The sequence below is a fragment of the Pollicipes pollicipes genome, unplaced genomic scaffold (genome assembly GCF_011947565.3).
Source record: "Pollicipes pollicipes isolate AB1234 unplaced genomic scaffold, Ppol_2.1 Scaffold_7261;HRSCAF=8764_pilon_pilon_pilon, whole genome shotgun sequence".
In the NCBI taxonomy this organism is placed as follows: Eukaryota; Metazoa; Arthropoda; class Thecostraca; order Pollicipedomorpha; family Pollicipedidae; genus Pollicipes; species Pollicipes pollicipes.
In genome coordinates this window covers 35,293,425-35,316,845 of record NW_023597054.1, presented here as the reverse complement: position 1 = coordinate 35,316,845, position 23,421 = coordinate 35,293,425, and the positions used below count along the sequence as shown (strand labels likewise).

The 23,421-nt window shown below is 61.6% G+C and overlaps 1 protein-coding gene across 1 annotated transcript; it reads right to left on the bottom strand.

Moving 5' to 3' along the window:
• Positions 1 to 50: 50 nt before the first annotated feature.
• Positions 51 to 22,663, bottom strand: LOC119111353 (uncharacterized; the record flags this gene model as incomplete). The annotated part of the gene is made up of 6 exons (XM_037235169.1): positions 22,625 to 22,663; positions 7,588 to 7,746; positions 5,786 to 5,925; positions 2,319 to 2,478; positions 1,191 to 2,243; positions 51 to 977 (listed from the first exon to the last, which is right to left on the bottom strand). Coding segments are annotated over exons 2-6 (2,403 nt in total), but the record flags the coding sequence as incomplete, so codon positions are not given.
• Between the last annotated feature and the right edge of the window lie 758 nt (positions 22,664 to 23,421).

Below are 23,421 nucleotides of genomic sequence, written 5' to 3'. Positions count from 1 at the left end.
GTCGCCGTCACCTGCAGCGACATCGGCGGCGCGCCGTCCAGCAGCGGCCGGGCGCGCGGCCAGCGCTGCTCGTCCTCCTGCGCCAGCAGCTGACTGCGCTGCAGCTCGGCGTGCTCCCTGGCGCGCTTCCGCTGGAACTGCTGCTCCACCTGCTGGAGGAGATGCAGCTCCCGGAGCCGCTGCTGCTCCTCCTCCTCGGCCTGCCGGCTGAGGCGCGCCTCCAGCTTCTTCTTCTCGATCATCCGCACCGTGCTCTGGTACGAGAACTTCTTCTTGCCGTTGGCGAGCGAGTTGCGTGGCGGCTTCTCGGGCGTGGCGCGCCGCTCGTCGCGCCGCTCATCCCGCTCGTCGCGTCGCTCGTCTCGCCGCTCGTCCCGCTCGTCTCGCCGTTCGTTCCGATCATCTCGCCAATCGTCGCGTCGCTCATCCCGTCCGTCTCGCCGCTCGTCGCGCCGCTCGTCCCGCTCGTCACGCCGCTCGTTTCGCCGCTCGTTCCGCTCTCCACCGCGCCCGCTCAGGCCAGCCAGGCTCGTCTTGGAGCCGGTGGGCGAGCGTGGGCGGCTGCGCTCCGCCTTCAGCGAGTGGTACTGCGGCAGGTAGAGCACGTGTCGGCCGGCGCCGCCGCCGTCCGAGCGCACCTCGCTGGGCCGCGGCGCCGGCTCGTCGTCGCCGCCGTTGAGCGAGCTCGGGACGCTGCGACTCAACAGCCAGTTCTCGTCGATGGAGTGGGCGGGCGAGCGGCGCAGCGCGTTGATGGCCGTGGACACGGAGCGCTTCATCTGGCGCAGGCTGTTGTAGGTGTGCGGCGAGAGGCCGCGCTCTCCGCGCCGGCTCTTGGCCGGGCGCGCGCCGTCCTCGCGCTCCGCCGCCTGGAACATGTCGCCACGCGACATGAGCTGCGGCGGCGTGAACGGCACGGCCTGGCCCGGCTTCAGCGCCCCGACGCCCTCCTCGCCGCCGCTGCTGATGTCCAGGTCCTGAGCGGGCACCCAGCCGGAGGCACGCGCCGGCGCCGGTGACGACGCGGCCAGCGGCGGCTCGCCGGCGTCGACGGCCGGCGGCGGCGGGCTACTGGCGTCGCCAGAGATACCCGAGTCGGCCGACTTGGTGATGGGTCGGCGCCGGCGAAGCACCGCCGGCTCGGGCTCCGTCTGCGGTGCCGGCGCGTCGCTGGCGTCACTGGCCGCATCGCCGGCGCCGCGCCACGGCCGCGCGGCCGCCTGCTCCAGCGTCAGGCTGCGCCAGGCGGACAGTGGCGAGAAGCGGGGGATCTCCAGCTGCTTGCGCGGCAGCGTCGGCCGCAGATGCATCGAGATGGACTCGTCCGTGCCCACGTCAAGCTCCAGGTCGAACACGCTCGACTGCTGCGACTTGCAGCTGAGCGCCGACGAGTTGGTGAGGATCTCGTCGCGGCTGGCCGAGAGCAGCTTCTTGCGGCTACGCTCCAGGCTGCTGACAAAGTCCGCCAGCTTGCGCGACGGGATGCGCGCTACGCCGGCGGCCGGCCGCGGCTCCGGCCGCACCGCCGACTCGGAGCTGTCGCCGGAGCTGTGACTCTTGGCGCGGCCGGTGCTCGCCGTGCGCTTGCGGTAGCTCACGCTGGAGCCGTTGATCGACACATGCTCGTTGCGCTTGACCTTGGCGAGTGCCGAGGTCTTGCCGTCGCCGTCGCTGCGCTTCTCACCGGATGGCTCCATGCCGAAGTAGAACATGTTGCGCTTGCCGTCCTTCTGGTTGCTGCCGCCCTCGCTGGAGCCGGAGCTGATGGTGATGGTGATCCTGTGGTCCTCGGTGCTGACCGCCTGCTGGAGGGTGACGCCGTGCGCGCGGCCGGCGGCCGACTGCAGCGCCCCCTCGCTGCTGCTACGGCCGCCGGTGCCCCGCAGACCGGCCTGGCCGGCCACCGGCTGCCGCTCCAGCTCCGCAGAGCTGCGCTGCGTGCCGCGCGGTCGCGGTAGGCTCGAGCAGCTGACCGTCTGCTCGTCCTGCTCGCTGGCCAGCGCCTGGGCCCGGATGCAGTCGATGCTGCGCGCGCGCGCCTGCCGCTGCTCGGCCTCCGCCTGCGCCGGCACCCAGCGCTCCTCGGAGAGCGCGCGATTAAAGTTGGGCGAGCGCACGCCCGGGCGCCGGCGACCCTCGCGACCCTCGGCGTGCCGCTTGAAAAGCCGCTTCCGTGGCCGCTCGCCCTGCTCCGGCTGGCTGGCGGTGGGAACGGGCGGCGGCGGCATGTCCGGCGGCGGCGGCAGCTGCGACTCCAGCGGCGGCGGCGGCGGTGCGCGGCTCTTCTTGCGCGAGCGCGCGCGCGTCTTGGCGCCAGTGTCGCGCGCCAGCGTGCGCGCCTGGTGGTCTGGCTGGTGGCTGTCCGACTCGGCGGCCGACTCGCGCAGGTCCGGCTCGCTGTCGTAACCCTTCTGGAGGTGGGGGTCGGGCGCGACCGACGGCTCCTCGCTGCCGTCCCCCATGCCCGGCTGCAGGGACCTGTGGAGAGCCGCCTGCTGGTAAAGTTCCGCTGTGATGACATGTGCGGTAGGGTTGGCTGCAGTGCTCACCATGCTTAAGTATCAATACGACTGAATAATGACATTTGACGTTATGAAATGTTGAAATGGTGCAAATAGCTCTACCAAACGCCCCCAATATATTGTCGCTTCCCTGGAATTCCTCATTGCCATCTGAATTGGCAACACGACTACGGCTTTTCATTCTGTGGAGTTTTCTCTCGTTCTGTGGAGTTTCAAACTCAACTCAGAGTCAAACTCCCATTCTGTGGAGTTTTCCATGCAAGGTTTCTTTTACGGACGTTCATAGTGAAGTTTCTCTGGGAGGAGAATTTCGCGTGGCGGCCCATCACGTCTCACGTCGTTCGCTCGCGCAAGGAGGGCGACGCTGGACGCACGTCCGCCGGTCACGTGCGGTGTCATCTGCGGCGGCGGCCGAGCCGTCTGCGCCGCACGTGTCGCCGGAGAGAGGCCGGCGCGCGCGTGCCGTGGGAACGAGCTGTCGACGGCGGCCGACGCCGGCCGGCCGACTCGTCCGGAGCCGTCGGCCGGCCTGAGCGGCGGCCGACTTCGCTGGCCTGGATTGTGGCGCTGCCCCGAGCCCGAGTCGCCAGCGGAGCGCCAGCCTGCCGATGGGAGCGCGCCTGCGAGGCTCTGCGGTCGGCAGTCCACGAACCCGCCGCTGGGAGCGCGGCCTGCCAGCGGCGCCGCTGTGGCTGCCCGCTTAAAGCCCCGCAGATGGGGCCATGGTCGGGAGCTGGTGCCGCTGCCTGGCCCACGGGCTCACATTCACTGGTGGGCGTGTGGCTGGGAAGTCAGTCGTGGGAGGATCAGGAGTCACTCTCGTGATCTCGCGAAGTTCGTGCGAGACGAGACGCAGACCCTTGACCCCTGATGTCGCCCTGAATAATTCTAGCCCACTAACTCCGGGATATCCCGCGGATGTTACGGAGCTTAAGCTCCAGAGCCGTTCTCTGTCTCGAAGCTACGGCGCCGCCCGCATCATATCAGTTTTTGACGGCGAGACACAGACCTGACTTGCGCCCCCGACAGCGGAGAGTGGCAACTGCCAGTCATAAGCATCGAGTCAGATCAAATGAAGAGCAGCATTTTTGTCAGCCCAGCTCCATTTAGGGACAGTCACGTGCCTCTTGGTTTTAGGCAACGCACCGTCACATAGTTAGAATGGGTGCTAATATCTTATGTCTACGGACCGGACACAGACGGTCCGCTAACTGTTCGAAACCGTCGACTGTCCACATTCTCTAAAAAAACGTCTACAGTTTTTTGTCTCGCTCACCTTTTGTCTGAAATCGTCTACCACCGTTGTGTTCCGTAAAACGCCTCGTGAAAAATATGATGTCCTTGGTCAAAAAGCCAGACTTGTCTCTAATATAGTTCACAGTTAGATATCCGAGGCTCCGGCATCTTTCACAGCCACCCAGCTGAGACCACATAGCCTTCGCTGCCTGACCGTGGCGCCTTCGCTGCCTGACCGTGACACGCCGTGCTGCGGGCTGCTGCGCCGTTTTTCGTCGCCCAACGGAGCGCCGCGCGCCGCAGGAGCCGCCGCAACGAGCGTCTCACGTGTGTCGGCGGCGGCAAACGGCGGTCGCACGCGCTCCCACAGAGGTGACACGGCCGCCGCCGGCGGCGGCCGGCCGTGTCACGGCGCCGCCGGCCGTGTCACGGCCCCGTCACGAGCCCGGCCGCCCGGCGCGCCGCCTGTTATGGCGGCTTTGACGGGCCGTCACGCGCCGTCAGCCTGTCACGACGCCTGGTCGCACCTCTCACAGGGACCAGCAGGCCAGTCAGGCCCTGTCAGCGGCTGTGAGGGGTACAGCTGACGGTCGCGGTTCGACCGTCAGGAGGACGTATTGGGCGGCGACGGGACGCTTCATGACGGTTGTCCTTTCATGAGCATGTTTCGTGGGCAGGCTTGGCCCGTAATTATTACTGCGTGCGCACGTTTTACTTTAAGTTACACTTCACATAACGTGGCCAGCTTTTAAGCTGAAGGATGAAGACGTGTCAGCTGTCATTTCAGATAATAAACCTAGCTTCTGGCCTAAAGGACGAAGACCTGCCGACCGTCATAAATGGGCGTCAAAGCCGCGCGGTCGGGCTGCCGCGTCGGACGCTGGATGTCTCACGGTGTGTGGAGCGTGAGTCAGCGCCGAGGTGGCCGACCACGGAGGCGACGGACACTGTCGTCAGCTCCTGCAGACATAGCCTGCAGCCGAACCTGACACCTGCTTTGGAGCCTTCTGGACGCATCTGACCGCGACTGTGGAGCCGGCCGGGTGGATTTTACCGCGGTTTCGGACCCGGCTGGGTGGATCTGACCGCGGTTGTGGAGGCAGAGACCGTAAGCCTCGCACCACCTCACGCCACAGCCTCCAGGACGGCTCTGGGTCTGGCTCGTTGTGAGTCTCCCCAGCTGCAGGCTCGGCCTAGCTCAGCCCCCCCCCCCCCCCCCCCCAGCTTGGAGAGCGATCTCCTTGCTCCGGCGACCAGCTGCATCGTGCCGCCGTCCGGCACACCGATTAATCGCACCGCGGCGTAAATAATCAGCGCGCGCCGTGGCGCACTTTCCCCGCGACCTACTGGGCCGCGCGACGCGGTATGCAGCGCGCGGTCGTATTTTCACCGTGCATCTCGGGCGGCGCGGCGCCGACGTGCGTGGCGAGCCGGCTGAGATGTTTGTACGGGCCGGAGGCGCCGCGGCGGCTGGGGAAAGCGGCATTCCTCGCCGGCCGCGCTTTAGGCAGCGCCGGCCGCACAGCGTGTCGGTTTATGTGGCCGCCGCCGCCGAGGCGGAGCACGGGACGTGCTGAGACGTGGCCAGGCAGCGCTGCTGTACTCGGTGTGCGGGGTGCTGGTGTCGGCAGGGGCTCCTAAGGGGGGGGGGGGAGGGGCAAGAGAGACTTGATGGGCGATGGATGCGGAGGAATAGATGTCACGGGGGAGGCATAGGGGCGGATCTGGCAGTGACGGTGGTGGGATGGATCTGACATGACAGAGTGTGTTTGGACTGGCAGGGGTCATGATTGCAGACATCATGGCTGACGTATGCGTGTAATTGGAGGAAGGAGGTAAACGATCACCTCATATTTGGCCAAGGAAGCCACCCGTGAGCCGATTCGTGTTTTGCGTGGCGCAACTATATCCCAGCCGATGTCCATCGTGTAATAATTAGAGGGCGTCATTAATCTTCCCCGCAGCTATTCCAGGGGGTACACGGAGAGGGCCGGCGGCCGGCGGCCGGCGGCCGGGTCGGGCCTTACCGGGGCTGCTGACAGTCAGGCAGCGGGCTGAAGCTGTGGGCCGCGGCCAGTCGGCGGCCGCTGATGGTGCCACCTTGCTGCAGAATGTTGCCATTGGAGGTGAGGCGCAGCTTCTGGCCGGGGACCCTCTCCGGCAGCACCTGCCGCGTGGTCGGCCGAGTCAGGTCACGTAGCAACACACACAGCAGGGGCACAGCATCGCTGACCGGGGACCCTCTCCGGCAGCACCTGCCGCGTGGTCGGCCGAGTCAGGTCACGTAGCAACACACACAGCAGGGGCACAGCATCGCTGACCGGGGACCCTCTCCGGCAGTACCTGCCGCGTGGTCGGCCGGTCCACACGAGCAACACACACAGCAGGGGCACAGCATCGCTGACCGGGGACCCTCTCCGGCAGTACCTGCCGCGTGGTCGGCCGAGTCAGGCCACAGAGCAACACACACGGCAGGGGCACAGCATCGCTGACCGGGGACCCTCTCCGGCAGCACCTGCCGCGTGGTCGGCCGAGTCAGGCCACAGCAACACACACACGGCAGGGGCACAGCATCGCTGACAGGGGACCTCTCCGGCAGCACCTGCCGCGTGGTCGGCCGAGTCAGGTCACGTAGCAACACACACAGCAGGGGCACAGCATCGCTGACCGGGGACCCTCTCCGGCAGCACCTGCCGCGTGGTCGGCCGAGTCAGGCCACAGAGCAACACACACGGCAGGGGCACAGCATCGCTGACCGGGGACCCTCTCCGGCAGCACCTGCCGCGTGGTCGGCCGGGCCAGGTCACGTAGCAACACACACAGCAGGGGCACAGCATCGCTGACTAGGGATCCTCTCCGGCAGTACCTGCCGCGTGGTCGGCCGAGCCAAGTCGCACAGCAACACACACGGAGCGGGCACAGAGCATCTCTGGCCAGGGACCCCCTCTGGTAGCACCTGCAGATAGTCTCTACAGGAACTGTCGGCGTAGTACACCCTCTGTGCTGGTGCTGTAGATGGTAACGCGGCCGACCGCGTCAGCTCACCGGCAGCTAACACAGGCAGGACTGAAGACCGCCCGACAGTCCGAGCTCAGCTGACGACCGAACTGCTCAGCTGACGATGACCGAACCCAGCTGACGGGCCCAGACATGACAGCTGACGTCACGAACGCCAGACTACCTGACAACAGCTGACAACAGCTGACAACAGACCAGCCGCAACACCGATTCGGACAGAGAGGAGCGTGCGGATCGTCCGGCCCGCACTGGTGGTGACGTACCTCGCGCTTGGCAGGCACCCACATGATCATTTAGTATAATGGCCTAACGCGTAGGATAGTTAGGTGACAATTCTCATGAATAAATATTGAGTCAACGCATGCCTAATGTTAGTTGGTGGACAGCATGACTCAGGCAGTATCCCAGACGGCTTTAAAACGTAGTGCGGGTGACGCATGTCATATGGTTGGTCTCACCAACCGGTGGCAGCATGGCTGTCCTTCCCTCACTCTGCCTTTCTCCGACCTGCTTTACCCGCTTATAACAGGCACCTTGACCAATTTCGTCGCCACTGGCCGCCTACCTTTTGTGCCAGACCCCCAATTGGACAAAAAGAAATTTCCCGCCACCAGCTTCGATTAGCAGTGGGCGCGCCAGGTCCGAGAAAACAGGCTGGGTGGCTGATGTGTGTGGCCATTTCGGCGGGGCTGGTTCCCAGGGCGCCGCGGGCGGGGGAGAGCTGGCAGTTCTGGCCGGCTGGTCTGCATGGCCTGCCGGCCGTCCGCGTCCGGCCGTTCCGCCCCGTTTTCACCCCGTCGTTTGTACTCACTTTTCGGGCGGGTGCCGAGTCCTGGATGGCGCCGTACTTGAGCAGTTTCTTCTCCCTCTCTCTTGGGAACGAGTGCGACCACGTGGGGTTGAGCTCCACCGTCTGCGAGTGGTGGTTTCCCATGGCGGCGGCTCGCGAACCAGGCCGGCTATCGGCGATCTGTCGGCACACAATCGCGCGTCGGCGTCAGCGCGTGGCTCGGCGGGCTGGAGGCAGGCCAGGGCGGCGCGGGCGCGCGACCGCCGGCGCTGGCGGGGTCAGAGGTCAGCCGGCGCCGACCGGCCGGGTCAACGACTCCTGGGGTCGCGGCCGCCGCCGCCGCAGCCGCGCCGGCCGGCGCCGATCGGTGCCCGGCTGCTCCGCAGGCGTCAGCTTTGCGATGCGGCGGAACAGGTGCGCACGGGCCGTCACGGTTTCCCCGACCGGCTGGCCGCACCAGTAACGACGACAAAGTCTGTCGGAAGGGGGGGGGGGGGGGAGCACCGGACCTGGAGATCGGGAGGCGCTGGTTTTTGCCCGTAAAGAGGACGTGAGCAGGGCAGAAAACTGCCGCCCCGACAGGGCCATAGGGTACCCTCATAACGGACAACGTCCCCGGCTAGCTCTACATGACACTGCACTTTACCGCCGGAGATAATCGGACGTGGTGCTGACAGACAAGTGGCTCTGGAGTGCTTCGAGGGGCTTCCCATCCTCGGTATCCTCGGCGAGCCGGTGCTTCTCCCGGAAGCTGAATGGGCCGGTGGACGAGTGGGCCGGATCTTACGAGAGATCAGCATCGCTCAATGAACGTCGCGCGGGCGGGTGCTAGCTCTCGTCGGCTGGGCGTTACGCCGCGACTGCAGCCTGCCTGCGGTAACTCCCGGACAGCTGCGCAACCGGACCCAAGCTGCTGCAGGTGCCGAACAATGGCGCATTTGCGACGAAACTGTTCCGCCCAGGGCTGGCACAGGACTCAGGGGCTAGCGCATTTGTGAAACTGCGTTCTGAGTAACAATGGCCCCAAGCTGCTGGAGCCATACCACACGGCCGTGACCAAACGGGCCGCCGCGTTTGCTGGGGCTGCCACTCTGTCCAGGGAGTGACTCAGCCAGCGACGATGCGTGCCGGAGCTGCTGCAGCCACTGGGCAGCTGCGCAGCCGAGCGACCAGAGCGCGCGTGCCGGAGCTGCTGCGGCCACTGGACAGCTGTGCAGCCGAGCGGCCAGAGCGCGCATGCCGGAGCTGCTGCAGCCGCTGGACAGCTGCGCAGCCGAGCGGCCAGAGCGCGCGTGCCGGAGCTGCTGCGGCCGCTGGACAGCTGTGCAGCCGAGCGGCCAGAGCGCGCGTGCCGGAGCGGCTGCAGCCGCTGGGCAGCTGCGCAGCCGAGCGGCCAGAGCGCGCGTGCCGGAGCTGCTGCGGCCGCTGGACAGCTGTGCAGCCGAGCGGCCAGAGCGCGCGTGCCGGAGCGGCTGCAGCCGCTGGGCAGCTGCGCAGCCGAGCGGCCAGAGCGCGCGTGCCGGAGCTGCTGCAGCCGCTGGACAGCTGCGCGGCCGAGCGGCCAGAGCGCGCGAACCGGAACGCAGCCCACTTGTGTCCGCGGCGGACCTCGACAGATCGTCGCCTGACCTGCTGTCGTTGTTCGGGGGCGGATACCGTGGCCGGCAGCGGTGAGGCTTGGCGGGCGCCCTGCGTCGCGCGCCAGACTGGGTGACGGTGTGACTCACCAGCTCCAGAGACAGGGGACTGCCGCCCCCAGTCGGAGTGGGGGATGGGGAGACACGGGGACTCCAGAGGTAGGGGATCGGCTCCAGCCGAGACCCTGCGATCTGAGGTTTCTAAAGACTGATGAGACCGTCGCAGTGGCTTGAGGTGACAGCACTGATCACAGGGGCTATCGGTTCCCTTAGGTGGCGTTTGAAAAGCCGCGATGGGACACCCCCGAACGAAGACCGGGTGTTGGCAGACATGGTCCTATTAGCCCACCAGTTTAGTCGCTCGGCCGCCTTCTCGCCTCTGGCACCACCTTACAGTCTCGTTCACAATGTCAACGAGCATAATACGCTGTCACCGTCTGACATCGCGGCGCCGCCCCGTCGAGTCATTACCATTTCTCAAACGGAGCAAGAGTCTTTACGGCGACGAGCCAGGGTAATTACTGATTGTACGGTTTAGGTGTCGGGTGGTTTGTGGGCCCGGCCGCTGTGTAATTTACGACTTCCTCTGGAAAGCAGAACCTGCTACTTGTTCTTCACTCGAGCGGCAGCCAGGGCCTAACGGCTAGGAGGGGGTCCCAACGGCTGCTGCTGAGTACAGCACGGCGTCACGGCGCCGTGTGGTGGGCTGACCTGACGCACCTCCCCGGTCTGCCGCCGGGCGAGGACACCGGCTGCAACAGCACACCTCGCCAGTCGCGTTGCAAGTTCTCACCAGCCGTGCTCACTGTTCGGTAGCAGTACGAGAGTGAACGCGCATTGTCTATGTAAGTGATCATGCTGGGCATAATTGTAACCGCAAGTAATTTGAGCTCGTTACAATGTCAGCCGTATCGGCTCAGGCCATTACTCGCTAAGGTGCTCGAGCAGCTGCCCAGTAGAAGGTGCAAGTGTTCGTACACTTTTGTCCTTCCAGGTGTCTCTTGATGAATATGTGGTTAACACCGCAATTCCGGTAAAAATCATGGAAGTTACAAAATACAGGTGAGGGATACTGCGGAACTAGTCGGTGATAGAAATGACTTCGTCACGTATATGACATGGGCCTTTTACTTCCACCTTGCCTTCCGCTTTCACATTTCCAGCGCAGCTCGCGGCCCCGTTTGTTTCGGCCTCGCACCCTGGGCACCGCTGGCCGCATATCCGGGCACAAAAAGCCCAGCCTTGCAAGCTTAGGCGGAGCTCAGCGCTCTTCCTCAGTGCGAACGACGCAATGTAAGCCTTATCCGCGTGACCGCCATGCCGTATGATCTAGCCGAGACGGATGGTATTTCCTCGGCGCTGTGTCTTGCTATCATCGGGCACACAATGAAACAATGATCTCCAGCACCAGCGCGGTTTGATCCTGATGCTCGCTCGGCTCTCTGCCCGCCATCTGTGCCCGCTTATTTGATGCGGCTCAGCTGAAGAAGCGGCACAAAAAGCGCCAGCTGGTTACAGCATGGGATTTGATGCCGATGGGCAGGCGTTCTCCGGAGCGGCGGCCGAAAGTAGAATGTTCCGTGACACCGACCATTTCTCTCCTGTTTTCATCGCTTCCCGCTTATCGGCCCCATCTCGGTGGTATCACGAGCGGCCGATCTCTTCCCGCCGGTGCCCAGGTGGGGCAGAGGTGCACCGCCGCGCCGCGCCGCCGCCGCCGCCGCGCCATCCATAACGGCCCTGCCTGCCGTAATCACAGCGCGGCATACTGAGCCCCGTTGCCAGGCTTTTGACCCGACGTCGACGTGTGAATGGAGCGGCGCTCGGACGCCTGCATTCCAGCCGCGCCGCCTGACGTCACCGAGGGGGGGGGGGCATCCGTCATCCACCGGCCGTCAGTCAGGCGCTCATCAGTCAGTCATTCAGTCAGCTGCCCTGTGACGTGGGCAGATGTCCCAGCCGCCTGAATTCACGCGGGCAAAGGTCCCAGTCATATGACGTCACATAACCAGATGCGTCTGTCGTTTGACGTCACTTGGGCAGGTGTCCCAGTCGCCCAGCCACATGGGCAGATGGCTCACACATAAAACGTCACATGGACATAGTTTTCAGTCATTTGACGTCACGTGGAGAGTGGGCCCGGTCATCTGACGTCATACGAACAAGCTCCCCATCAATCACGTACTGGGCATAGAGGCCAGTTTCATTAATCCGAGTAAAGAACATAGAGTAGCACATACCAAATTCAAACTCGCCAACACCCTTATCATGTATAGGCTCTAGGCGTTATCCATGTGACCTGTGATGAATCAATGCTATCCTCACATGCTGCAGGAGTTCGGCTTCTTAAGCAGGCCACATAAACAGTGTTCCCGCGTCACGAATAGCCCCCCATCGTTCACCGCGTGAACCTTTTTGACCGCGGTAAGCGGGGCAAACTTTCCAAGCGTTACAGCGCTGTCCGATCGGACGCGGGGTGCCGGTGGGGGTCGCGGGCATCGCTCCAGATACCGACGCCGGCACGCTTTGTTGTCCGCTGCGCCCCTGATGCGTCAGCGCCGGCCCACCAGCCACTCCGCGCACCAGCGAAATGAGCTCAGCCTACTTTGCGCGGCTCGGCGACGCATCGGCTGCCATTGTTGGTGGACGCCGCCACCTAATTGGGCGGCCAGCCCGTTAGATTTCGTGAATGCGGAAACCGTCGCGTACACCCACCGGCTCGTAATGGTGGCGTGGACGGGGCCCGATCTTTTACCGGCTTGCCGCCGGACTCGATTCGGTGTAACTGCGGCCAGACGTAATTGCAAGCGCCCGGGGCCATGGCGTTTGTGTCTGTGTGTGTGTGTGTGTGGCGTCGCCGGCAGCGCAGGTACCGTGGGACCGGATGACGGCCGCATCCGGCGGTTGAGCAGCGGGGCGCCGGCTCCGCCTGGGCGGAGGGCCGCCCGGCAGCCGGACGGGATACGTGCCGTGAGCGAGCTGAGGTCTCCGGGCTTAGGGCGGTCCTGGTGCTGGATCAACGCCGCAGACTGAGCACATGTTGGTGCGTGGACGATGAATGAAATGTGCGCCACGCGGGGACATGCTGTCGACTTCGCGATGGTGGCTGGGTGCAGATGTCTACAAAGGCGAACCCACACGGGCATGGCCTGACAGAGCACGCACAGGCCCTGAGCGTAAGTTATATGAAGGGTGGGGGAGAAAGTGAGTGGGAGTGGATGGTTTTAGGTCCACCCACTTTTGGTGAAAATCTGACATTAGCCCTTTGATGACGCATGGCAACAACCGTCTTTACGAGTGATTTTTACCCACCAATTTTGGGGCTGTTCCTACTGTCCACGACTGACGCTAAAACGGCAGTCACGAATACACTCCATCAAAGTAGACCCCATGCCACTGATGGGTTGAGAAGGTTAACTATGATGAAGAGTCTTAAGTCATGTTTTTAGTCAGCTAATTATTAGCACCGAACCCAGTGATCTTCACCTCCAAAATTCCATGATAATAGCAGGCGCTTCAAGTTTAGACTACAATTATTTGAAGTGTGTCCTACCGGAGCTTAGAGTCATCATTCACGGCCATGACTAAGCGCTACACGCCTCGTGTCACGAAGCTTGCTTTGGTGCATGCTGCGCACACTGAAGACCGCCAGTCATCCCCTCATTGGGCTTTCGCCGTCCAGTGATCGCCCAGATCTCCCGCCAGCAGACAAGCGTTCAAGACCGCGTCGTGAGTTGATAAGCCCCGTTTCGGGCGCCGCCTCCTCGCGAGTCGCTGACGGTCGGAGCAGGGCGGCCGTGGCGGCACGGTCAGCGGGTTGGGCCGGCCGACCGCACCCGCCGACATCGTCCTACGAGCCTGACCGCCCGGCCGCCCACCGGATGTGCGGTCAGTTGACTAAACGGCTGCCAAAGCGGGCGCAGAGGCCGCCGCGTCGCAGGTCGTCACGCCGCGCCACAGGCCGGTCCGGGGCGGCGGGGCGGCGGAGAGCACTGGCCTGCACATCAGCCGTGGTGACAGCCTCTGCCGGAGCCGCGCTCAGCTGGGATCTGCAGATCGTGCGCGGTAACGACCGCCGTCGGAGTGGCGGTGAATTCCGATCGCCGGATCGCGTGCCGCTCACAGTCTCCGCCGGAGTTCCGATGGACTCGGGTTTGCAGATGAGATGGGATGCCATTCACTGCGGGCGTCGCAGTGAGCCCAGACTATCCGAGCTTCATGCGGATCCGAGCGCTGATCAGCTGATCGCAGTGAGATTTGGGCTACTCATCATAGGCTTCAATACGTTGAGGCTGAAACAACTCTTCTGTTGGCCGCGCGTCGAGTTCGGATCCACAGATCACACGCGGCGACAGCAACCGCGGTGTACAGGTGCGTTCGGCAAGTGCCAGAACACTTGCGTGGTGGGTATCTCGAACGTAGCGGTTTCAGATGCTACACTGGTCGTGTTCTTTTATGAAAGAGGCATCCATATCGACAATTACTCTTGAGAAAGACAATACTCGAGCGCACTTTCAAAACCTCAGGCGAAGCTCAGCGATACCAGCGTCTGGCGACAGGATGGGAACAGCTGGCAGTTTCACAGCCTGGCCAGTCACCCGTGACAAATCCCACAGTTCTACTCCTGGGCAGTCTGATACGTGCCATTACATTGCCTTCACTCACGGCGAGCGCCGCGTCGCTAATCCCTGGGACGACGCCGGCTGCTGCCGCTCCAATTTCAGGAGACGAGTGCGAGCGCCGCGGTCGCCGGGCTGGCTCATCCTAGCCTCCTGTGTCGCAGTCTGACGTCCCCGCAGTGCGACGAGGATTGCACATCACCAGATTGGAAGCCGACGCCGCTCGGGCCGCCCCTGGCATGGCCCGACCTGAAGCTAACGACGCGGCGCACGGCGGGGTTCCGACGCGACCGCTCCAGCCATCCGTCACCCGCCGCCTGTCAACACCCGTCTGTCAACGGTCGCCTGTCGACACCTGCCCGGCACGCGAGTGCCGGCCCGTCATCAGTCCCCACGCGCCAGCGGTCGTCCGCTCGCCCCGGTGACGTTCCAGCAGTGACCTGCCGCTGCTACCCGCCGCCGCTCAAGCAGCCGTCCGGCCGGGCTCCCTCTGCCGGCCGGCTGAAGCGGCTCGTGCCGGCGGGCCCATGCCCGGCCAATTCCGGGGAGGTGTTGCAGCCCGAGGAAGTGTACCGTCCATCTCGGAGGTCATCGACTGCCTGGACTGCACCCACAACGGCTGTCCATTGTGGACGGTAATCGCCGGTTCCCGCGCCGCTTTCTCTTCCCTGAGGAACGGAGCTGTCTAAAAACGGCTCCCAAGTGGTACTAGGAGTTCCGACTAGCCATGTGTTTTACTCCGATGATCAAACATGTGGCGTGCGCCACTCAAACAACAAGCCAGTTAAGGTCGCGTGGACAGGCTGTCCAAGAGTCCAAGATGACGGCAAGCACATTCATGTTGAGTTTTTCCAGTGTTCTACAACTTCCCTCTCTCTCTCTCTCTCTCTCTCTCTCTCTCTCTCTCTCTCTCTCTCTCTCTCTATCTCTCTCTCTCTCTCTCTCTCTCTCTCTCTCTCTCTCTCTCTCTCTCTCTCTCTATTCCTCTACCCCTGTCTTTTTCAATGCAATTGTCCCCAAACTCTTCCTCTTCGCCTCCAGGCCTGCGCATTTCATCGGCTTCTCGTTTCCAGTCCTCATAATCCTTTATTGGGTCTGTACTCGCAGCTGCGAGACCACGCTTGCACGGCGCTGTCCACACAATACTTGGGGAGGAAGCAATCTGAACGCACCATGTTTGTGACGCAATTTCCGTCGCATACCAAGGGCAACCGACATCCCATTCGTGACTGGTTACATAGGTATCTCACTTAGCATCGTGGATAATTGCGTCCCCAATACCAGTGTCGGCTGGTCAGGAATGCCGTGTTGTTCGGCCGGCCGTGCACCGCTGGCCGGTTTGAATACCGGGGCACGCGCGCGGCCAATGAACGCTTGTAAGTGCCGCCTCGCTATCAGCCGGATTATCGCTCCGATACTGGTGTAAATACCGGACGGACATAAATACGTGAAGGAAAAGCCTGGGATTCCGAGGCATTCCCCGGCTTTACTGGTCTGGAGCTGATAACGATTCAGGCATGGTGTCTGGAACTTGTGAACGCAAGTTTCGATAATATGAATGTATCTGCTTTTAACGAGCAAGCTTCCGAATTTATTGACCGGATTTCGGATGAGCTGGGTTTCTTGCGCAGCTAAGGGCAAAATTCGCTCAAGCAATAACAATATCCTGATAAAAATGTTTGTGAGAAAATATTCGGGTAAGAGATCCGGGTAAGAATACCTGGTAAGAATACCCGATAAAGACACCGGACTGATGCTAGCGTCGCCATTAAAAGTACACATGACTGACGTAACATACACTATTCCAGAGCCACGCGGCCAGCGCCACAAGCCTCACTGACAGTAGCGCCACCGCTGGACGGTGCGGAAATGCTGGGGGGTCTGACCTGATCGGCTGCCACGGAGCTGTGTGAGCTGTGAGCGTCAGGCCGACCGGGCACAGTCCTGGAATACTGGGAGGCCTGACCTCCTGATCGACAGCCAGAGAGCTGTGTGAACTGTGAGCGTCAGGCCGACCGGGCACAGTCCTGGAATACTGGTAGGCCTGACCTCCTGATCGACAGCCAGAGAGCTGTGTGAGCTGTGAGCGTCAGGCCGACCGGGCACAGTCCTGGAATACTGGGAGGCCTGACCTCCTGATCGACAGCCAGAGAGCTGTGTGAACTGTGAGCGTCAGGCCGACCGGGCACAGTCCTGGAATACTGGGAGGCCTGACCTCCTGATCGACAGCCAGAGAGCTGTGTGAGCTGTGAGCGTCAGGCCGACCGGGCACAGTCCTGGAATACTGGGAGGCCTGACCTCCTGATCGACAGCCAGAGAGCTGTGTGAGCTGTGAGCGTCAGGCCGACCGGGCATAGTCCTGGAATACTGGGAGGCCTGACCTCCTGATCGACAGCCAGAGAGCTGTGGGAGCTGTGAGCGTCAGCCCGACCGGGCATAGTCTCGCAGCCAGGCTTTGGCAAACTCGCCTCGTAGATTCACACGCTGTTACGTGTTGAACATATCCAGGATGCCTGCACCTATACCGATGTGAGGGTATGTACCGCTACGGAGACAGATGTGAGCCACCATACACCCGAAGTGAGAAAGTTCTCGATTACTCCACAAACGTTGTGCTTATGGCATAATTAAAATCGGTATGATTTATGGTAAACTTTCGGCTCAACCTACACACATACTTACACATAATCTGTGAATGATTAGGATGATATTTATGTATATTTCCGATCCGCCCTAATAGTTGTTTGTACTAGTACACCCTCCTGGAAAGGAATTAAACTGATGCACCCACCGACAGAGTTCTAAAGACACTTATTCCCTTTTTACAGCCTCTTCTAGCGGCGTCCGTGCTGCTAATGACACGCTTTTGAAGGCGCAGGCCCCTTTTTCAGGCGCGTTCTTCTTGGAACTCAATAGCTCTCGTTCAGAGTTATATGTGCCACGCATCTGGCACGAGTGAGTCAGCCTCGCCAATCGCAGTGCATCCTGCACGCTCCACCCATTCACCCATGCGAAGACGGTGCAAGAAATTAATCACTGGTACTCAGACAGTCCTCATTATGCATTTGATAGGGCCGTAGATTATCGAGCGGCGTTTTCTGAGACCAGCATGCCGTGCAGCCAATCACGCATGCTGTGAGGGTGCAATTAACACAGATGGTGCATAGCGGGGGTAATTGACAGTGCGCCGGGCAGGACCGTGCGTCGGCGGCCGTGCCAGCGGGGTACGCCATACAACGGCACACTCCTCCCGGCCGTTGCGCCGCCACCAGAGCCGCCGGCTCCCTGAATAGGCACACCACATTCCGCGCAACGCAGGCAGTGAGGACGCGCAAGTGGTCTGATATGGAACCACATGGAAGCACATGACACCACATGGAGGTACATGCTCTGCAGGCCATGTAAGTCCAACTGCCCAGCAGCTGGTCATGGGCTGTAGCGTGATCCTCATTGGTCAGGCTCCAGTTACTGGGACCGAGACAAACTTGTCGGAGCCGTGCGATCAGCCATACGCTTCTCGTAGCCTTGCTACTAGCCAGGCGTGTAGTCCATTTACTGGATAGTTGGTCAAATCCAGTGGCTGGTCCGTCGTCGGTTCAGGCTAAGTTAGTGGCGCATGCAGCCTCACACAGATTGCGCCGTTCGATCGCCACCAATGCTGACCACTGCCCTGCCCGACGGCCTCCTGAGGCAGCCGTGACCCAACAGGCTGTGGCTCGCGCACCGGGGCTGCAAGATCCAAGCCCGCGGAAGTGCCGTGGTGGGATCCAAGCCCGCGGAAGTGCCGTGGTGGATCCAAGCCCGCGGATAGTGCCGTGGTGGGATCCAAGCCCGCGGAAGTGTCGTGGTGGGATCCAAGCCCGCGGAAGTGCCGTGGTGGGATCCAAGCCCGCGGAAGTGTCGTGGTGGGATCCAAGCCCGCGGAAGTGCCGTGGTGGGATCCAAGCCCGCGGAAGTGCCGTCGTGCGTAAGTTCGCTCGGAATCCTTGCGCAGTTTTCAAACTGCGAAAGATGCACGTGTGCCGTGCAGCTCAGCACACACGCATCTCCCACTATTTAAGAACGACACACTACTTGCGCGCTGACTGACGTCTTGTCTGGCTTACACCCTGCGTGGCTTACGCGCTTTTAGATCGCTCCACTTCAGGTAAGGTCTATGATCCGTGATCAGGTCAAATGCAAAGGACTGCTGCGGATCTGGAATCCAAAACCTGTCGCAACATTTAAGAAATAAGCAAAAACCCAAAAAACTAATCTGGTGATGACCGCCGACTTGAGCCTCGTTTATCGTCAGCCACAAACCTGTGGACTAAGGACTAAATTTGACTCGCCGGCCGAAAAGCGCAGTTTGCGGCAGCTTGCACACTGCGGTTTTTGTGGCCCGGCGGGTCGGAGCCGGCGGCAGCTGGCGTCCGAGACGTCTGTTCATGGCCCGATTCACGCGGACTCCCTGCGAGAACCGTGGGAGTGTTGTGGATGCGATGGCACACTTGTCCGCCGCGTAATGGAATTGGACAGCAGACGCCGGGGGCGCGGCGGCGGCGGGCGCACCGCCGCGGGACAAGCCGTGCTCACTGGAGCCCGTGCGCGGCATGTTGCGTTCTGGACGCTGCAGGTCGACGCTCTGGCGAACAGCGTTGGCTGTTCACAGGTGCCATCACTTTAGGAAGATACGGGATGTTCTCGTTTTATTTCCTTGCTGCTCGTGGATCTGGGACACGCGACGGTACCTGATTATTTTCGATGCTCTTCAGATAACAAAACATGGTTACGAGCGGTGTCGCAGGCCGAGTGAGTCTCAACGTCAACTAACCGGAAAATGTGCGGTTTCAGTTGCCCTGCCCGGTCAGTAATGCTTCTGACCACCGGCCTATGTCGTGGCGTCTATTGATCGCATCAGCGCAGAGTTGTCACCAATAAGTGATGGAATTCTTTAAAGTTGTACTGTAGCATTGCCGAGACATTTACATGCGGGATGTGTAACCCAGTGGCGTATTACTGCAACGTTGCAAAAAAATTCACTTTTTTCTCCCAGTATGTGGTGTAGAAGGTGTGAATTTTTAGGCCGAGTCACCGATTTCCGAAACACAGGTTGAAGACGGGAGATTTTGGCCAGTAGGTCTTACAGCGGCATGAAACTAGCTTATACCGACGGAGGAAAAACACGGACAACCGCATTGCCAAACGTGTGGGTCAATGTGGACACGTTATTGCGCGCTATCCTGCAAGAACTATGGAAGAGCCTGTTTTGAAGCGTTTTAAAGGAGTTATGTCAGTTCGCAGCATCCAGAGCAGACCAGGCTGTGAAACAAACTCTGTGGCGTTGACGAACGTACCGACTGGAACACACTAACATATCCCAAAACCTCATTACCCACATGCGCGGCATGACGACAACGAGGAGCGAGCAAAGCCGCCTTTTATCAATTTAAAATTGGTCTCGAATTCTAAAACTGGTCTCGAATACCTGACGCTGTGGCCTGAGCTATCTTAAGCGCTTTGCATAAAAATCACCTTTTTCGTATCAAAACGTAGCCGGGCTCGTTACGTTAACGAGTTTGAACTAGATCGCTGGCAGGATCAAAGTTTAGGCTCTGTCTTGAATCTGAAATACTAGGCAGTGCCGTGTCGTGGGATAGTACCAGGCCACCGGCACGCCAGGGCCTGGCTGGGCCACGATGGATGTCTTGGGAGGGCTGATTAATGCGCTATTCAGCCAGGGTCGAGATCAACAGAGCATTTCCATCCACTTAGATCCTGAAATATTTGCATTTTCTGAAAGACGCTTAAATACAACAATTCACATGAGCTGACTCTGTTTAGCAATCAGCTCGTTTGGCGTAGAGAGAGAGAGAGAGAGAGAGAGAGAGAGAGAGAGAGAGAGAGAGAGAGAGAGAGAGAGAGAGAGAGAGAGAGAGAGAGAGAGCCAGGGTCATGACCACCTGCGGAAATCAGCTTCAAACAGTCTTTCGCGACCTACTGCTGTAGCCAAGCTGGTACTTTGGCACACCGCTGGAAAAGCAACCGATTTCAACAGGTGTACGGCGCACCTTGAATCACGTCATGTAGTAGTACCGCCGACCAGGGACGTCTGGAGGGGGTCGGTGGTAAGGCGCGCGTGGGAGGGGACGGCCAACCGAGGGCGTGGTGGCGCACGGATCCGCCTCGTCTCTGCGCCTGGTCGGAGAGCCAGAGCCACAGGCCGCCGGCGCTCGCTGGACAAGCTGCCACTCCTACATTAGGACGTTCGCCGTCGTCCGGTGCGCCTGCCGTGGTCACCGCGCGGCGCCAGCCACATGCCGCGTCAGCGCGCCGGGCCGGACGCCTCGGCATGTCCCGCCGGTGCAGCGGCGGATCGGTCGCACGCGCCGCTCCATCCCGCCGGTACAGCGGCGGATCGGTCGCACGCGCCGCTCCATCCCGCCGGTACAGCGTCGGATCGGTCGCACGCGCCGCTCCATCCCCCCGGTACAGCGTCGGATCGGTCGCACGCGCCGCTCCATCCCCCCGATACAGCGTCGGATCGGTCGCACGCGCCGTTCCAGTAAACCCTTCCACGTGAAGCGCAGCGCCAGTCCAGCCACGCGTCTTCCAGGGAGCCGTCAGATGCCGATGGCTGGGTGGGCGGCGCGGGTGGCCGCCGTGCGCGCCCGGACGTTGAACTCCGGGCGCGGCGACTGTGCGCCGCTCGGCGAGCTCGGCACGAGAGGCGGCCCGGCGCCCGGGGCGGCAGAGCCGCGCGCACGTCCCGGTCCCGTCGGGCCTCATCAGTCAGGACCGTCGCAGGATGTCCGGCCGATGATGCCGTGGGTCGCGCCGGACACAGTGTCTCCTGATGATCTTCCTGATCCGAGCAGGAGCCAGACGGCGCGGCCGGCTGGTCGCCGAATGTGAAAGGGTGGCGCCGAACATGGTGCCTCCTGATAATCCTCATGATCTGAGCAGGAGCCAGACGGCGCGGCCGGCTGGTCGCCGCGTGTGAAAGGGCGCCAGGCTTGATCTGTCGGTGATGACGCCGGTGCTGTTGTAATGATGCCGTCAAGCGTGCCAGTTCGCGAGCCGCGTGGCCACCGTCGCTGGCAGCCAGAGGAATGCCAGCTTGCCCGTTTGGGTATATGAATTGCACTGATGCGTGGATATAGTATGGGCATTTCTGCCCTGCAGATTGCGCCCACTTCGGGCTTCCCGGGCGCTTCCGGTGCACGCATAGCGGTACGTCGCCACTGTCCAACTCCAGGCCATCGAAGGAGAACGACGCATTACGAACTGAATTGGCAGCCAACTGGATAAATCACAATCGGTGCCTGCTAGTTCATGGGAGTTTGCATATATTGGGGTACTTCACTTGAAACGTCAAGTTAAAAAGTGCACGTGGAGATGCTGAAATAAACTAAAAATACTAATGCAGCAAACACACGGTTTCTGGCAAGAAGCACAATTTGTTTAACCTTTCGATCGCTGTCTCACACAATCAGTGAGGTCTGGAGCCAGGGGCGCAGACCTCCTCTCGCCGGTCCAACGGGTGAACAGCCAGTTCGAAGACGCCAGCCGGTATGGGTCATTGTGCAGGTTGTAACAGTACTTTCGTGTTCAGGGACCCGTCGTGGAGGCGATTGCTAGGCTGATGAAAACTGACAGTGAAAAGTAGTATACCAAAATGTTTAACATCTGTTATGCAAAAAACTTGCCAGTCAATGTTTTTACACAAATCGCAGCATTTTTAAAATCGCCATTTTCATTGAAGCACCCACCCCCTCTCTCCCTCCCTCCCCCTCTCTCGCTCCCTCCCTCCCTTCTCTCTCTCTCCTCTCTCTCTCTCTCTCTCTCTCTCTCTCTCTCTCTATCTCTCTCTCTCTCTCTCTCTCTCTCTCTCTCTCTCTCTCTCTCTCTCTCTCTCCTCTCTCTCTCTCTCCTCTCTCTCTCTCTTCTTTCTTTCTTTCTTTCTTTCTCTCTCTCTCTCTCTCTCTCTCTCTCTCTCCTCTCCTCTCTCTCTCGCTCTCTTCCCCCCCTCTCTCTCTCTCCATACCTTATACATCTACATTCAGGCGATGCATTTACATATTCGGAAGTGCGCGGCTCTGAAACATACAATGGGCGGCCGGCGTTCATGTGAGTAAAGCCCTCATATCTGGCGACGAACACGACCAAGCTGGCGTGCTCGCACAGTCACGCTTGATGACCCGAATGTGACGAGCGCCCGGCCTCTCGACCGACGGATATCCCGATGCGGCCGGCACGTGACGCGTGTGCGAGAGTCGACCTCTCTCCTCCGGTGTGCGTGCCACGGACGCCGTCGGCGGCGGGAGCGCGGCCCGCTCCTGGGCGGCGGACTCCCGCCGCGCCATGCATACCCTGAAAGCCGGCGGGATTTCTCCCCGAACAGCGATCATCACGATTGTGAGCGCCATTGTGGGCGGACGGTCATTACCGGCGGCCGGCGCAGACGGCGGGCCGGCTGGCCGGCCGGCGCGTCGTCAGATTGTGTCGCTCGCTGACTCTGATGGCATCGTTCCCGCCCGCCTCGCCGGGGGCACGGAACAGGTGGAGCTCGTGGCGGGGAAGGACACACTCTGGTGGGGCGTCGCTGCCATTGATGAGCTCAGGCAGAGGAAGCCCGCACGTGGGAACTCCTCTGGGATGACGCACCAGCTACCAAGCATGCTGAGGTCCCATTTATCTTACAGCAGGCCACACGGATCGATCGAAGGGCATCACGCCATCACCATTGCGAAGTGCCATCTACAGGCACGCGGAAACCCTCGCGCATCTGGCAAGAACCGCCGGAACCGCCTCCCCACCTACCTGGCGCGGCGGGCGTGCCGAGCAGGACGGCGGCGCAGCAGGGACGGCCCCGTCGGCCGGAGGCGGCGGCGTGACCCGCCTCGGCTCGTCACTCGACAGCGACGCACGGGCGCACGGCGGCGGCGGCGGCGGCGGCGGCCGGCCGTGCACCGCTCTCACAGGCCGCTCCAGCTGCACTGGCGCGGCCGGCTGCCGGGCGCGCTCTCCAGCTGGGCGGCCGGCGGCGTCTCCGGCGCGCCGCGCCGCACCGCGCCGCGCCGCATTCTGGGTCAGACGGGCCGTCGGCACGTACGGCCGCCGGCGCCCCGGCACCGGGACGCTGACCGCACACCGCCGCCGGCATCGGCGACCGCTGTCAACGGCGCCAGCCGCGCGTCTCTCGCCTGAGATAGGAGGGGCGGGGGCTGTGTGTGCCGTGCGGTCCTTTCCGGGCACGTCTGCGACATCGGCGTTTCCGCCAGGCCGATCGGGACGTGATAGCCCCGTTTTTTCGGTGCAGGGCTTCAAAGCTGCCCTTCTCACTTTTAGCATCGCAATGGAATATGTGACCTTAACATCCTCTGCCGTTAATGATTGAGAGATATGATTCGGTCACTACCTAACTGGACTTCGTCTGCATCACTCTCTGGGATATCGTGAGCGTGGACACGCCCACACTCCTGTCATTGCCGCTGGCGTCATCCGCCTATACTCTGCCTATTCGCCACCCTTTCTTGCAGAGGATCCGAGTCGGGACTTTGACGTTGGTTTGTCCAGGACTTCAACGCGTTTTGAAGAACGGGATGGTCATGCCTTTT